This window comes from Scomber japonicus, chromosome 9, assembly GCF_027409825.1.
Source record: "Scomber japonicus isolate fScoJap1 chromosome 9, fScoJap1.pri, whole genome shotgun sequence".
Taxonomy (NCBI): domain Eukaryota; kingdom Metazoa; phylum Chordata; class Actinopteri; order Scombriformes; family Scombridae; genus Scomber; species Scomber japonicus.
In genome coordinates, this window is record NC_070586.1 from 7,429,178 (window position 1) to 7,446,399 (window position 17,222).

Genomic DNA, 17,222 nt, shown 5'->3' on the forward strand with positions numbered 1-17,222 from the left:
CCTTCCTCCCTTCCTTATTTCCTTTCCTCCCTTCCTTTTTCCTTCCTCCCTCCCTCCTTTCCTTCCCTCTTCAATCCTTCCTTCCTTTCCTTCATCCCTCCCTCTTCCTATCCTTCCTTACTCCTTCCTCCTCCATCCTCCTATCCTTCCTTACTCCTTCCCTTCCTTCTCTCCTTCCTTCCACCTCCATCCTCCTATCCTTCCTTCCTCCTCCATCTTCCTATCCTTCCTTACTCCTTTCCTTCCTTCCTTCCTCCTCCATCCTCCTATCCTTCCTTACTCCCTTCCTTCCTTCCTTCCTTGACCTGATTCACTACAGATATCTGAACATCCTGAACATCACTAAATCACTGCTAAACTCTGTTGATTCTTATTTCGAACATTAAATTTCTGGCATTCTTTTTATGCTAAACAGCGCAGAGTGACGCCCTGAGTAACGACTGGCAGGCTCACAGCTGGCCAACTGGCTCCATTTCTTTCTTTCTTTCTTTTTTCCATGTTCTCCTTCCTTGCTTCCTTCTTTCCTCACTTCTTTCCTTCCTCCTCCGTCCTCCTATCCTTCCTATCCTTCCTTCCTCCTCCATCCTCCTATCCTTCCTTACTCCTCCATCCTCCTATCCTTCCTTCCTCCTGTCATTCTATCCTTCCTTCCTCCTTTCCTCACTTCCTTCCTTCCTTATTCCCTTCCTTCTCTACTTCCTTGCTTCCTTCTTTCCTCCTCCATCCTCCTATTCTTCCTTACTCCTTTCCTTCCTTCCTTCCTTCCTTCCTTCCTTGACCTGCATTGCTAACTCTGTTGATTCTTATTTCGAACATTAAATTTCTGGCATTCTTTTTATGTTAAACAGCGCAGAGTGACGCCCTGAGTAACGACTGGCAGGCTCACAGCTGGCCAACTGGCTCCATTTCTTTCTTTCTTTCTTTTTTCCATGTTCTCCTTCCTTTCTTCCTTCTTTCCTCACTTCTTTCCTTCCTCCTCCGTCCTCCTATCCTTCCTTCCTTCCTTCCTCCTCCATCCTCCTATCCTTCCTTACTCCTTTCCTTCCTTCCTCCTGTCATTCTATCCTTCCTTCCTCCTGTCATTCTATCCTTCCTTCCTTCCTTCCTTATTCCCTTCCTTCTCTACTTTCTTGCTTCCTTCTTTCCTCCTCCATCCTCCTATTCTTCCTTACTCCTTTCCTTCCTTCCTTCCTTCCTTCCTTCCTTCCTTGACCTGCACTGCTAAGTTCTGTTGATTCTTATTTCGAACATTAAATTTCTGGCATTCTTTTTATTCTAAACAGCGCAGTGACGCCCTGAGTAACGACTGGCAGGCTCACAGCTGGCCAACTGGCTCCATTTCTTTCTTTCTTTCTTTTTTCCATGTTCTCCTTCCTTTCTTCCTTCTTTCCTCACTTCTTTCCTTCCTCCTCCGTCCTCCTATCCTTCCTTCCTCCTCCATCCTCCTATCCTTCCTTACTCCTCCATCCTCCTATCCTTCCTTCCTCCTGTCATTCTATCCTTCCTTCCTCCTTTCCTCACTTCCTTCCTTCCTTATTCCCTTCCTTCTCTACTTCCTTGCTTCCTTCTTTCCTCCTCCATCCTCCTATTCTTCCTTACTCCTTTCCTTCCTTCCTTCCTTCCTTCCTTCCTTGACCTGCATTGCTAACTCTGTTGATTCTTATTTCGAACATTAAATTTCTGGCATTCTTTTTATGTTAAACAGCGCAGAGTGACGCCCTGAGTAACGACTGGCAGGCTCACAGCTGGCCAACTGGCTCCATTTCTTTCTTTCTTTCTTTTTTCCATGTTCTCCTTCCTTTCTTCCTTCTTTCCTCACTTCTTTCCTTCCTCCTCCGTCCTCCTATCCTTCCTTCCTTCCTTCCTCCTCCATCCTCCTATCCTTCCTTACTCCTTTCCTTCCTTCCTCCTGTCATTCTATCCTTCCTTCCTCCTGTCATTCTATCCTTCCTTCCTTCCTTCCTTATTCCCTTCCTTCTCTACTTTCTTGCTTCCTTCTTTCCTCCTCCATCCTCCTATTCTTCCTTACTCCTTTCCTTCCTTCCTTCCTTCCTTCCTTCCTTCCTTGACCTGCACTGCTAAGTTCTGTTGATTCTTATTTCGAACATTAAATTTCTGGCATTCTTTTTATTCTAAACAGCGCAGTGACGCCCTGAGTAACGACTGGCAGGCTCACAGCTGGCCAACTGGCTCCATTTCTTTCTTTCTTTCTTTCTTTTTTTGTTTCCATGTTCTTCACAGCAGCAAACATTATTCCACTTGAGACATTTGCAGTCTGACATCACCCTGTGTGAACCATTAAAAACCTCTTCCAGTTCCTGTTCTCAGACCTCTGGGATGAGGAAGATAATCAGAAGTTACCCACCACCGCACTCCGCACTGGATAAAAGACATCTGGGAGTGAACTTAAACACGTCTGTACAAGATGTGTCATTCTTTCCTCCCCATTTGTGTCTTTCCCAGTTCCAATTTTCTTTTTGTACTTCATTCACAAAGGAGGAGGAGGAGGAGGAGGAGGAGAAGAAGAATTTGGATGAGTTACTTGTTGTTTTTCTTTTTAGCTTCATATTTGATTTGAAGGATGCATGCCAATGTGGTTGTACTTAACATTTTAAAAAAAGAGGAGCATTAAAGTGGGGCAGAGAGGGTGGCATCCATCCTTCTTTCCTTCCTTTCCTTCCTCCCTTCCTTTTTCCTTCCTCCCTCAATCCTTTCTTCCTTCCTTTCCTTCCTCCTTTCCTTTTTCTTTCCTCCCTCCCTTCCTTCCTTCTTCGATCCTTCCTTCCTTTCCTTCCTCCCTCCCTTCTTTCTTTCCTTTCCTCCCTTCCTTTCCTACCTCCCTCCCTTCCTTCTTTCCTTTCCTCCCTTCCTTCCCTACCTCCCTCCCTTCCTTCTTTCCTTTCCTCCCTTCCTTCTTTCCTTTCCTCCCTTCTTCCATCATTCCTTCCTTTCCTTCCTCCCTCACTTTTTTCCTTTTCTCCCTTCCTCCCTCCCTTCCTTCCTTCCCTCCTTCCTTTCCATCTGTTCATGCCCTCCACCGACAACCACTAAATAAAGTTAGTAGGAGTGACATCATGAGAAGAGGCCAATGAAAACCTCAAATTGCTCCTGCAAGTGTTTCTGGACTAGAAATAAAGTCTGACTGCTCATCATCTGCAATCCCTTTCCTAATCTACGCAATTCATTTTGAGGTTGAGGAACACAGCTCTATGTCCGAAGCAGATGGCGTGGTCTGCTGGATTAATTGCAGCCTTAGAAGAAAGCTAAGCACATATCAAAACATCTGGTTAAGTTTTGACTCGGTGGCGGTTTTTAGTGAGCAGCGTGCTCCCTTAACCGCTCGCAGGCGTCACATTTCACCGTATTGGTTCATGAGGCTGCCCTTCCTTCCTCCCTCCCTCCATTCCTTCCTTCTTCCATCATTCCTTCCTTTCCTCCCTTCTTTCCTTCCTTTCCTTCCTCCCTCACTTCCTTCTTTCCTTTCCTCCCTCCTTTCCTTCCTTCTTCCATCATTCCTTCCTCCCTTCCTTCTTTTCTTTCCTCCCTTCCTTCCTCCCTCCTTTCCTTCCTTCTTCGATCCTTCCTTCCTTCCTTTCCTTCCTCCCTCCCTCCCTTCCTTCCTTCTTTCCTTTCCTCCCTTCCTTCCTTCTTCCATCATTCGTTCCTCCCTTCCTTCTTTTCTTTCCTCCCTCCTTTCCTTCCTTCCTTCCTTCCTCCCTCCTTTCCTTCCTTCTTCGATCCTTCCTTCCTTCCTTTCCTTCCTTCCTCACTTCCTTCTTTCCTAAGCACATATCAAAACATCTGGTTAAGGTTTTGACTCGGTGGCGGTTTTAGTGAGCAGCGTGCTCCCTTAACCGCTCGCAGGCGTCAGATTTCACCGTATTGGTTCATGAGGCTGCTGATATGTTTCCTCTTCTAGCCACAATAAAAGCACTATACATTTATTGCGCAATCTTCGGCCTTAAGGCAAGGCTTCACTGTCCCTTCCTTCCTTCCTTCCTTCCTTCCTTCCTCTTTCTTTAATTTTTCCTTCGTTATTCCCCTCCTTCCCTCTTTCTTTGCTCCCTCCTCCTTCCATACTTCTTTCCTCGCTTCATTCCTTCCTCTTTTCCTCCCTCCTTACTCCTTTCCTTCCTTTTTTCCTCATTCCTTCCTTCCTCCTGTCCTTCCTTCCTTTTTTCCTCATTGCTTCCTTCCTCCTATCCTTCCTTCCTTCCATCCTCACTGCTTCCTTCCTCCTGTCCATCCTTCCTTCCTTCCTCATTCCTTCCTTCCTCCTGTCCTTCTTTCCTTCCCCTTTTCCTCCCTCCTTAGTCCTTTCCTTCCTTCCTTCCTTCCATCCTTCCTCCTTTCAGTTTTCACCGTATTGGTTCATGAGGCTGCTGATATGTTTCCTCTTCTTGCCACAATAAAAGGCAAAGCTTGACTGTTCCTTCCTTCCTTCCTTCCTTCCTCTTTTTCTCCCTCCTTACTCCTTTCCTTCCTTTTTTCCTCATTCCTTCCTTCCTTCCATCCTCATTCCTTTCTTCCTCCTGTCCATCCTTCCTTCCTTCCTCCTGTCCTTCTTTCCTTCCCCTTTTCCTCCCTCCTTAGTCCTTTCCTTCCTTCCTTCCTTCCTTCCTTCCTTCCTTCCTTCCTCTTTTTCTCCCTCCTTACTCCTTACCTTCCGTTTTTCCTCATTCCTTCCTTCCTTCCATCCTCATTCCTTTCTTCCTCCTGTCCATCCTTCCTTCCTTCCTCCTGTCCTTCTTTCCTTCCCCTTTTCCTCCCTCCTTAGTCCTTTCCTTCCTTCCTTCCTTCCTTCCTTCCTTCCTTCCTTCCTTCCTTCCTTCCTTACTCCTTTCAGATTTCACCGTATTGGTTCATGAGGCTGCTGATATGTTTCCTCTTCTCTTCTACTGGCTGAGGTTGAGAAATGTCCAGAGAGAGTTTCACCATATTAGGCCGTCCCTGTCACGCTTCCCCCCTGTGTGAGCATTTGCAGCTGCCGGCCTCGCTCGGACCAGTTAGATAACAACTACACAATGCAAAGAAACCCATTGCCAAGCAACCATCTCTGCAAGCATTGAATACAACTCTTCTTACAATGAGTCAGAAGAGTCAGAAACACACTCGAGATTTTCTATTTTGTTCATGCAGCTGACTTGATGCATTGTTTTCTATCTATTTATATCCTGCACTACTGACGATCACTGATGAGGAATTTGACTCATTCCCTTCAGGCTATAAACTTGTGCAACTAAAAGCTTCAGTGACGCTTGTTTACTGCATTCAGATGGGAACAAGAGAGCCAAGCTGGTATGTTTTGTGTCTTTAGTGTTTGTGTTGCAAACAAAGAAAAAAAAAAAAAAGGAGGAATCTTATTTTCTCGTTGTTTTCGGGGGGACATACCTGGTCTGCATTGGTGGGACGCATGACGGAGACCCGATCGTACTGCCGCCGAAGCAAAGCCCACAAAGCATCCGAGACGACCCTGATGAATGAGAAACATGACTTATGAGTTCTGCAACAAGAGATCATTGTTGTTGTGACTGGAAATATGAACATGAATCATTGAGCATGGAAATTCATTCTTGACCTTTTAAACAGTACTTTTAACTACATATTAGCTGGTTTCCATTGGAGCAGGCTAAGGTTACACCACATGACAATGTTCAAGGATGGTCTTTATATATAGGTCAATGTTGATAAGGGTTGGCAAGATGAGTAATTCAAAAATATGTTAAGAATAGTTTTAAAAGCAGCATCAGGTTTATTAAAATGTGTTTTGTTGGTTTTATATAATATGAAATGACATTTACACCATTTTTTACCAAATGTCAAATGGTGTAACCACAAAAGAATGATACATATTAGATATTTTATCACCTACAGTGTATTTAACCCTCCTGTTGTCCTTGAGTCAAAAAAGGAAGGGAGGAAGAAGGAAGGAAAGGAGGGAGGGAGGAAGGAAGAAGGGAGGGAGGAAGAAGGAAGGAAAGGAGGACAGAAGAAGGAAGAAAGGAAGGAAAGGAGGGAGGATGGAAGAAGGAAGGAAGGAAGTAAGGAAGGAAAGAAGGACGGAAGGGAGGAAGAGAGGGAAGGAGAAAGAAGGAAGGAAAGGAGGGAGGGAGGGAGGAAGGAAGAAGAGAAGGGGGGAGGAAGGACAGATGGAAGGAAGGAAGGGAGGAAAGAAGGAACAATCAAAACTCTATATGCAGCAGAGGGGGGGTCGGGGGGCTCACCTTGATGGGAGTGTACCACTTGTTCTCTGTTGGGCGATAGGCGGGGGCGGGCTTCGGGGAACGTTTGATCATCGGCTCCTCCACTTCCTCTGGTATGGACACTACAGCATTCTTCGCCTTCTCCAGTCGAGCCCCCTCCTCAGTAGAGCCTTTCTCCCCCCAGCGCACCTGCACAGGTAAAAACACACAGCCACAGGAAGGTAAGAGCCAAGAGAAGCATTTCCTCTTCCTTTAATGTCCGTTAAATGAGAAGATACACTCACTAAAGACTTGATTATTCTATATCAGGGGTGTCAAACATGCGGCCCGTGGGCCAGAATCGGCCCGCTGAGGGGTCCTTTTTCGGCCCACTTTCCTTCCTGTCGTTTTTTCCTTCCTTCCTTCCATCTTTCCTTCCTTCCTTCCTTCTATCTGTCCTTCCTTCCTTCCTTCCATCTTTCCTTCCTGTCTTTTTTTCCTTCCTTCCTTCCTTCCTTCCATCTGTCCTTCCTGTCTTATTTTCCTTCTTTCCACTCATCCTTCTACCCATCCTTCCTTCCATCTTTCCTTCCTTCATTCCTTCCTTCCTGTTTTTTTTCCTTCCTTCCTTCCTTCCTTCTTGTCTTTTTTTCCTTCCATCTTTCCTTCCTGTCTTATTTTCCTTCCTTCCACCCACCCATCTTTCCTTCCTTTCTTCCTTCCTCCCTTCCCAACCTTTCCATTCTTTTCTTTCTCCCTTCCTCACTTTTATTCTTTCCTTCCTTCCACCTGTCTTTCCTTCCTTCTCCTTTTTCTTTCCTTCCCACCTTCCTTCCATTTGTCCTTCCTAATTTTCCTTCCTTCCTTCCTTCCTTCCTTCCTTCCATCTTTTTAATGGTACGGCCCACATCAGATCAAATTGGTCTGTTTGTGGCCCTTGAATGAAAATGAGTACTCCTATCTATGGTCGCTATGGCAACCAATCATTTCTGAGGTCACCAATAAAGCAAAAATGGACAGTTCAAGCTTTTTTTCAAATGTTGCTGAAGATCTGCTGAAGTTTTGGACTGTTATCTGGAAAAGTTTAGTTTCGAAAAATAAGGGTGGACATTTTTATGAGTCAAACATTAAATGAAGAAAAAAAAAAAGGGGGAGATTCCAGTGAACTTGTAGGAGTTGTGGAAAATTGAAACATAAAAACCAGACTTTTAAACATCCCTCCCTCCTTACTCCTTTCCTTCCTCCCTCCCTACTCCTTTCCTTCCTCCCTCCTTTCCTTCCTTCCTCTCTTCCTCCTACTCCTTTCCTTCCTTCCTCCCTCCTTACTCCTTTCCTTCCTTCCTTCCTTCCTTCCTTCCTTCCTCCCTCCTTACTCCTTTCCTTCATCCCTCCCTACTCCTTTCCTTCCTTCCTTCTTTACTCCCACCCTCCTTACTCCTTTCCTTCCTCCCTACTCCTTTCCTTCCTTCCTTCTTTACTCCCACCCCTCCTTACTCCTTCCTTCCTCCCTCCTTTCTTTCCTTCCTTCCTCCCTCCCTACTCCTTTCCTTCCTTCCTTCCTCCCTCCTTTCCTTCCTTTCCCTCTTACTCCCTACTCCTTTCCTTCCTTCCTTCTTTACTCCCACCCTCCTTACTCCTTTCCTTCCTCCCTACTCCTTTCCTTCCTTCTTTACTCCCACCCTCCTTACTCCTTTTCCTTCCTCCCTCCCTCCTTTCTTTTCTTCCTCTTTTCCTTTCCTCCCTACTCCTTTCTTTCCTTCCTTCTTTACTCCCACCCTCCTTACTCCTTTCCTTCCTCCCTCCCTACTCCTTTCCTTCCTTCCTTCCTTCCCTCTTTCCTTACTTTCTCCCTCCCTCTTTCCTTCCTTCCTTCCTCCCTCCCTCTTTCCTTACTCCTTTCCTTCCTCCCTCCCTCTCTCCCTCCTTACTCCTTTCCTTCCTTCCTTCCTCCCTTCCTTGACCTGAGGACAACAGGAGGGTTAAAGCCTGATTGACGTTTTTGTTTCACTTCATTCATTCTATGTGAAGTCCAAAAACACCAGATCCACCATCTATAGCATCTATAATAATGATGTAGCCCTTTATTCATAATATCTATAAAATACAGATGATATATATAAGCGCTATGCATCTCTATATATGACCTGTTTTTTTATTTTATTACCATGCATATTAATCTACATATGGTATAATGTAATATTAATCTACATATGGTATAATGTGTTATTGTGTGTGTGTGAGTGAGTGTGAGCGTGTGAATGCAGGCCTGTGTGTTAGTTAAGCTGTCCTGCTTTTTAATTGAATTCATCACATCTGTTGCAAAGAGGAGGAGATAAAAAAAAAAAAAAAAAAAACCCACACCGTCACATGAACGGGAAGGGAAGAGGTGATTAATTAGCGACACAGTTTTCAAGCTGTAGGTTAAGCCGTGACAATATAGAACAGCTTTTCAGAATCATCCCTGGGAAACATCTACTGGCCTGTCGCTTCATCAAGGAGAAGAAGAAGAAGAAGAAGAAGGAGAAGAAGAAGAAGAAGGAGAAGAAGAGGGGGTCGCTGACGATGAATAAAAGATGTGTCGTCACCTCGGCCGACTCGATACTCGTTTGAAATATTGGCAACGGCAAAGCGAAGTGTTTTTTTTTCTTTAAACGCCGATGCAAAGGAGAGGACAGGTTGATCTAAACATCCGCAGGGGAAGGAAGGCGGGGGAGGAGGTGGGGGGGGGGGGGGGGGGGGGGGGAGGAGGAGGTGGGGGGAGGGGGTGTGGGGGACACCTTCAGAAGTGGAGACGGGCCTGTCGGTGAGCATCAACCTGCTGCGGGAAAGAAGAGAGACGGGATAGCCGGGCCTTGCATCTCCCCCCAAACACTCGTGGGAAAAAAAAAAAAAATGAAGAGGTAGGAGCTCCCCGAGGAGGATGCTGGGAAATCCCTGCAACGCCACCAACTTCCTCGGGGCTGGGAAGCAGTAGGGGGTAAAAACAGCGAGGGGGGAGGACGAAGAAGAAGGCGGAGGAGGAGGAGGTGGTGGAGGGAATCGCCTTTAAACCTGGATTCCCTTCGGAGGAGATAGATAACAAAGGCTGCCAAGGTTTGGGAGTTGATGGGGGGGGTGGGGGACGGAGGGGGGGTGGGGGAGGGGAGGGCGGAGGGGAGGAAAGGTGGGGGTGGAGGTGGATATGTCAAGTTGACAGCAGCACTCAATCCTTCATCTCAGCAATGACTTGATCCAATCAGGCCCCGGACGGCCAAGGACGAGATGGCAGGACCTGTCATGTCAGAGTCGTCAGCGGAGTGACGAGGACGGCGGCCCGGATGGACGGACGGATGGACAGCCGGCCCCTTGTCCCCCCCCCCCCCCCCCCTCGCCTTCCTGCTGCTTGTGAACTCCACTAACTTCTCGCTCCGTCAGCAGTTTTTTCCTCTGAGCATGATGCAGGTTTACACGACAACAGCTGTCAAAAATAACGCATCACTTCCTGTCTGTCGTAGTTGGATTTTTAGCTCTTTTTTTTTTCCCCTCCACCACAGAACGAACTGAATGTTTTAATATTTGCAGCTCGAGTCGCATCAAGAGGAAATTCACATGTCAAACTCAATAGAAGAGACGTGACTTTGTGACTGTGATGAAAGTGTTTTCCTGCTACTGAAAGCAATATGTTGAGAGGATGATGTACGAGCTCTGACCTCCATGCGTTTGATCCCTCCGGCTCCTCTTCCTCCATAGTAGGAGGCGTCCACAGTTGGCCACTTCTTCTTGGGCAGTTGCTCCGGCTCCTTAAAAAAAGACAAGAAGGGAGATTATGAAGGAAATGAATAGTTTCTGCACTGATATGAACATGCAACTCAAATGCAGCTTTACAGTATGAAACCCTTTAAAAACACCTGACGTAAGCTAGGAAGGAAGCTACGGCCATTGTTCTATTTTCTTGCAGTTCAGTTTATCATTCATCATATAAAAGCCTTTGTTTCAACAGGAAAGTCTCATTTACGTCATTATGTCGGGAAGGAAGAGACACTTAATGTCTTAAATTCTCTCTATCTGGTTCCAGCTGTTACATCCTCAACATGACAAGAAGCCAAAAGCCAACTATTGTAATGATGGAGGTGATGACATATTTCAGAAATGGCTCATTCAGCATGAAAAGGTCACAGAAAAGTCAACTTATTAGCTTAAATTCATAAGTAGATCAACAGAGGTTCACTTTTATTGATAAATTGTCTTCAGACTGTACCACTGTCTCCATGCTGGAGGGAGGGGAAGGCGAGGGAGGCCTGTCCATAAAATGGTTTATTCTTAATTTACACTTTATCTAACACATTGGTTTATATTTTTTTAATTTGCCCTTTATTAGATCATGTGTTCTTATAACAGATTTTTAGTATCCTTATTTACTTTTAGACATTACATATAGTCTTTTTTTATCTTTTTTACACCATTGTCTATTTATTGTCTGTTGTTCATTACTTTATTACTTTCATTGGGATCAATAAAGTGACTATCTATCTATCTATAGTATCCATCTATAGTATCTATCTATCTATCTATCTATCTATAGTATCTATCTATCTATCTATCCATCCATCCATCCATCCATCTATCCATCCATCCATCCATCCATCTATCTATGGTATCTATCTATGGTATCTATCTATGGTATCTATCTATCTATCTATCTATCTATCCATCTATCCATCTATCCATCTATCCATCCATCTATAGTATCTATCTATCTATCCATCTATCCATCTATCCATCCATCTATAGTATCTATCCATCTATCCATCCATCTATAGTATCTATCTATCTATCTATCTATAGTATCTATCTATAGTATCTATCTATCTATCTATCTATCTATCTATCTATCTATCTATCTATCTATCCATCTATCCATCTATCCATCCATCTATAGTATCTATCTATCTATCTATAGTATCTATCTATAGTATCTATCTATCTATCTATCTATCTATCTATCTATCTATCTATCTATCTATCTATCTATCTATCTATCTATCTATCTATAAGTCAAACTGTTATGATAAGGTAATGAATCTTTTCAGAAATGGCTCATTCAGCATGAAAAGCTCATAATAAAATCAACTCATCAGCTTTAATTTCTATGGAGACGAACATAATCGACTTCTCAGACTCAACATATAAACCCTAACTCCATTTCTGTTGATAATATTCTTGTTAAACTTTATTTCCGAGGTGCTTTTGTTACTTGTCGCTTGATGTTTTTTTTACCTCTGAAGTAGCACAAATATTTAGGCAATCAACCTTTTTTTTTTTTTTGGCATCGATATCAATATTCAGATATTCTGCATAAACATTGTAGTGATGTACTCACAGGTGGTGGAGGACGGGCAGGTGGAGGAGGCGGCGGTGGGTCTCTGATGACCTGGATAAACAGAAAAAGCAAAAGAGCGTCAGCACAAAGTCCATCAGGGTATATATACACACACACACACACACACACACACACACACACACACGGTCTCAAACCTTGTCAGGACGAGCACAGACGAGGCTGACGGAGGTGATTCATGACAGGTGACTGAGTCAAAGAGAGAGACGTCCCTGCAGTCGCTGCCAGGCTGCTTTGTAACTGCAACTGGCACCCCATCGCCCCTCTGACTACTGATTACAAGGATTCTGCTTGTAAACCAACATCAGGGGCCCCCCGTGCAAAATAAAGAAAAGCTGAAAATCAACTTGTTGACAGGGGAGTCTTTGGGGCGAGCGCCGCTGCCCCGTTTAGCTCTTAATTAATTGGATGGGGTTCAGTGCTCCCAAGCAATCCCCCTAATCATAAAGTCCTAAGGAGTTAATTAGCTCCGATGAGATACAGAGGAGGAGGCTCGGGCTCGGCTCCAAGCCCTGTCTGGGGTGGAGGAGGAGCGGTGGCACACACACACACACACACACACTCACACACACATATATATAAAGAAATTAAAAATAAATAATAAAACCCCCCCCCGTATTACCACGACACACCTCTCCGGCAGCAGAGTGAGCGGCCCAGCGGCATTGTTCATGACAACACTGACTGACATGGCGTCTGAGGAGCAGGTTGTCCACAATGTGATTCCACTCAAGGACAAGATGCCTCGACGGTGGTTTTTTAGATGTGCACGGCAAAGCAAAGAGAGCGGCCTGACGGAGACATTTGTCAGGTGTCAGTCAGTCAGGAGCTTCAACGTATATTCAGATGTCCCAACTTTTGTTTTTTTACTACAGGTTTGCTGAGGAAGACGACGTTGTGTTTATTTGAATGTTTCTGAGAGAGGCATCAGAGGCATCAGACACACACACACACACACAGACACGCACACACACACACACACACACACACACACACACAGACACACAGACACACAGACACACGCACGCACGCAGACTTTCGCTTGTTGTTTTAACCTTCCTGTCGTCCTCCCGGATCAAATTGACCCCCCATCTCTTTTGACTGTTCCTTCTTTCCTTCCTTCCTCCCTCTTTAATTTTTCCTTTGTTCTTCCCCTCCTTCCATACTTCCTTCCTCACTTCCTTACATCATTGCTTCTTTCATTCCTTCCTTCCTTCCTCCCTCCCTCCCTCCTTACTCCTTTCTTTCCTACCTTTCTTCTCTCTTTCCTTCCTTCCTCCCTCCTTTCTTTCCTCCCTCCCTACTCCTTTCTTTCCTTCCTTCTCTCCCTACTTCTTTCCTCCCTCCTTCCTTCCTCCCTCCCTACTCCTTTCCTTCCTTCCTTCCTTCTCTCCTTTCTTCCTCCCTCCCGACTCCTTTCCTTCCTCCCTCCCTACTCTTTCCTTCCTTCCTTATCTCTTTACTTCCTTCCTCCCTCCTTTCCTTCCTTCCTCCCTCCTTAGTCCTTTCCTTCCTCCCTCCCTACTCCTTTCATTCCTCCCTTCCTTGACCAGAGGACAACAGGAGGGTAAACCGCACGATTGTGGCTCCAAAAAAAAAATGGAGCCATGTAGGAAGTGGCCAGAGATGCAGTTATCATAAATATTGTAGATTTCTTAACATACAATTCTTTTTTAAAGGCTTATACCAACTTTTTTCTAGCCTCAGTGAGCATCAGTATCTTTGCGTGTGAGTGTTTAGTAGACTAAGAAAACCAGAAGTGAAGTTTTTTCCTGGAAAAGGAATTGAAGCTGCCTTTAAAGGGCTACGAGGAAACTCTGGGACATTCCTTCCTTTACAGGTATAATTACATTTCAATAAAATGTTTAGTGAGGACATGATTGAATTTAAAAAAAAACAAAACAACAACAACTTGGGGAAATTAAGACAATGTGTTTGTGAACGAGAGAACGAGACGCGGATCAACGTCTAACGCAGGTCTCCAGCTGGACTCGAGTCAATTTATAAATCATCTATGAAATTCATCAAAAAACTAATGAGAGAATTTCCTGTTTTAATAGCTTATAAATCATAATATTTAGGTTTGTGGGACTGTTTATTGAACTAAGCAACCATTTAAAGATGTTAAATTTAATCTTGTGGGTCTGAATAAGTGAAATAATATTTAAAAAAATCAAGATATTAAATAAAATAATGTGGAAATAAAGGTTAATACTTGGCTTAAGACCTCATCAGCAGAGGTTGTTATGATAAGTAAAAAGTGTGTTTCCTGTTCACTCCTCCGCTCACACACTCTCCTGGGCTCGGCCTCCTCACATTCCCCCCCTCTTACACAACAACAGTGTCCAGCAGCACTACACACACACACACACACACACACACACACACACACACACACACACACACACACACACACACACACACACACACACACACACACACACACACACACACACACACACACACACACACACACACACTTTTCGCTTGTTGTTTTAACCCTCCTGTCGTCCTCCCGGGTCAAATTGACCCCCATTTCTTTGGACTGTTCCTTCCTTCCTCCTTTCCTCTCTACCTTCCTTCCTTCCTCCCTCTTTCTTTAAGTTTTCCTTTGTTCTTCCCTTCCTTCCATACTTCTTTCCCCACTTCCTTACATCCTTGCTTCTTTCCTTCCTTCCTGCCTCCCTCCTTTCCTTCCTTCCTCTCTTCCTTCTTTCCTCTCTTCCTTCCTTCCTTCCTCCCTCCCTCCTTTCCTTCCTTCCTCTTTCTTTAATTTTTCCTTTCTTCTTCCCTTCCTTCCCTACTTCTTTCCCCACTTCCTTACATCCTTGCTTCTTTCCTTCCTTCCTCCCTCCCCTTTTTTCCTTCCTTCCTTCCATCCACCCTACTCCTTTCCTTCCTTCCTTCCATCCACCCTACTCCTTTCCTTCCTTCCTTCCATCCACCCTACTCCTTTCCTTCCTTCCTTCCTCCCTCCCCTCCTTTCCTTCCTTCCTTCCGTCCGTCCACCCTACTCCTTTCCTTCCTTCCTTCCTCCCTCCCTACTCCTTTCCTTCCTTCCTTCCTCCCTACTCCTTTCCTTCCTTCCTTCCTTCCTCCCTACTCCTTTCCTTCCTTCATTCCTTCCTCCCTACTCATTTCCTTCCTTCTCTCCTTCACACACACACACACACACACACACACACACACACACACACACACACACACACACACACACACACACACACACACACACAGTAGCCAACCTATAAATACATGTACATATAATTACACTGAGGACATATCTCATAGTTGAGGTGTGTGCTGCAAAGTGGAAGTCAGACCTTTGTCCATTAGTCATCAAAGACACACACTACACTGTCATTGCTGCTCATGCATTTACTAAATTGGTTTTTTAGAGGAAAGAATAAAAAAAATAAAAAAAATAAAAAAAAGAGCAATGTCATTACGGCATATCATAGATCCTAACAGCTGTTTCATTCAGTGTTAAGCTCAGGGATACCATCACACTCTCTCCACATACTGTTGTCATTAAAATAATGAAAAATAATCAATTAGGGTTAATTAATTGCTCTTTGACACACAACTGGCTGTAAGCAAATCCAGCAAAAGGGTCTACTGGTATAGCCTCTCCATACGCTGATTAACATCATTTCAGCCACACCTTACGCTGACAGGATTATCTCCTTTTATGAAGTAATTATGCAGCAGATTTCCTGGACATATTGTAGGATAAATAAAGCATTATACAAATGACAGGGCTCTGCTGCTCTTTCCCAGCTACCTGATGGACAGATGTGAAGAGCAGCACTCAGCAACGTTGCAGCGTAATTAAAAACTAAACTGCAGGAGACTTAGCCAGCTGACATCGGAGGGAGGCCCCCGGCAGGGCTCAGCAACCGGCAGCCACGACACCGCGATAGGAGGGGGGGTGGGGAAGGGGAGTCGGACCAATCAGAGGAGCTCTGGGCATCGTCCCCCCATATGGCTCATCTCCGTTAACCGTGCGACTGGCTGGACTCGGTAATCCGTTCGTTCTCTAACCCTCAAACTCAAACCGTGTTGAGTCAAGCTGTTTTTTGGGAGGCTTATCGTGATGGATCAGTGGCAGGAGGCATATTTAGGAAATTTAAAAATGATTTGTGGTTTAAAGTTTTGGGGTAAATTAACCCTCCTGTCGTCCTCCCGGGTCAAATTGACCCCGTCTCTTTTGACTGTTCCTTCCTTTCTTCCTTCCTTCCTCTTTCTTTAATTTTTCCTTTCTTCTTCCTTCCATACTTCTTTCCTCACTTACTTATATCCTTACTCCTTTCCTTCCTTCCATCTCTCCTTACTCTCTTCCTTCCTTCCTACCCCCCTCCTTTCCTTCCTCCCTCCCTCCTTACCTTCCTTCCTTCTCTCGTTACTTCTTTCCTCCCTCCTTACTCCTTTCCTTCCTTCCTTCTCTCCTTCCTTCCTTCCTTCCTGCCTTCCTTCTCTCCTTACTTCCTTCCTCCCTCCTTTCCTTCCTTCCTCCTTTCCTTCCTTCCTCTCTTCCTTCCTCCCTCCCTCCCTCCTTACTCCTTTCCTTCCTTCTCTCCTTCCTTCTCTCCTTACTTCCTTCCTCCCTCCCTCCCTCCTTCCTTTCGTTCCTTCCTCCCTTCTTTCCTTCCTTCCTTCCTTCCTTCCTTCCTTCCTTGACCTGAGGACAACAGGAGGGTTAACCAGTTAGTAGATGATGGAGGGAAACAGGAGCAGATCAAGATAAAAGGTTCAGCGTTGGAGTTGGAGAGCGACGCAGACGACTTTCTAACGAGAAATAAACGGATATGATTAACATATTAACGACCAAATGAGTTGGAAAAAAACGTGTCCAAAAGTGAATCCAATTTAACAATGAATCATTTTGTCATTTGGATAAACTAACTTATGCATTTCAAAACTGCATCTCCAAAAAAAAAAAAAACCTCTTCAATCCTTTGATTTAAACTAAAGGCTACGCCATTTTGAGTTTAATTTCCAAACAAATCATAAACAAAGAAATTACCACTCCACAGCTTGTATGACCTCTGTGCTGGCACCAATCCATATGGGAGAGAGAGAGAGAGAGCGAGAGAGAGGGATTGTGGGAAAGAGGTTGACAGTGTGTGTGTGTGTGTGTGTGTGTGTGTGTGTGTGTGTGTGTGTGTGTGTGCGTGGCCTCATCCTGACTGTTGAAACCTGGCAGACTGGGGGTTTAAATATTAACAAGCCACACATGGCCCTCCTCTTCTGCCGCGTCCCTCGATGGAAGGCAACAGCAGCTCTCTCCACCAAGACAAACACATCCGCGGCCAGACATGCTGCAGGGGGTTTACATTTTAATGCCTTTGTTGGTTTTCCAAAATATGCTTCCATCTCATCCTGGATGGGGCTCCCTTCAGGTCCACAAAGCCAGGTGACGTTTATCAGTTCAGGGGCGGGTAGCGGGTAGCGGGTGAGAGAGGAAACCAAGGGGGGGGGGCGGGGGGTGGAAGCGGGGATGGAGGAGGGTAAATTTGCCTTCATCAGATCTCAGTGTAAGCCGGGACACAGAAAAAGACTGGGGTGCACCATCTGTATCCCCTCTCTCATAGCCCCAAACGATAATCTGTTGTGGATTTTTGTAAGTGGTTAAGTGGGTGAGACAAAAAAAATAAATAAAG

The 17,222-nt window shown here is 45.0% G+C and overlaps 1 protein-coding gene and 1 long non-coding RNA gene across 2 annotated transcripts in view; one reads left to right on the top strand and one right to left on the bottom strand.

Moving 5' to 3' along the window:
• Positions 1–17,222, top strand: part of LOC128365515 (uncharacterized) — a 245,603-nt gene that overhangs the window by 96,123 nt on the left and 132,258 nt on the right. The gene's annotated exons all lie outside the window — the stretch shown is intronic.
• antxr2a (ANTXR cell adhesion molecule 2a) overlaps positions 1–17,222 on the bottom strand; it is a 107,667-nt gene that overhangs the window by 47,855 nt on the left and 42,590 nt on the right. The window contains 5 exon segments of the mRNA XM_053326271.1: positions 5,392–5,463; positions 5,465–5,473; positions 6,225–6,392; positions 9,872–9,961; positions 11,542–11,592. Of these exon segments, the coding sequence (XP_053182246.1) occupies positions 5,392–5,463; positions 5,465–5,473; positions 6,225–6,392; positions 9,872–9,961; positions 11,542–11,592 (390 nt within the window).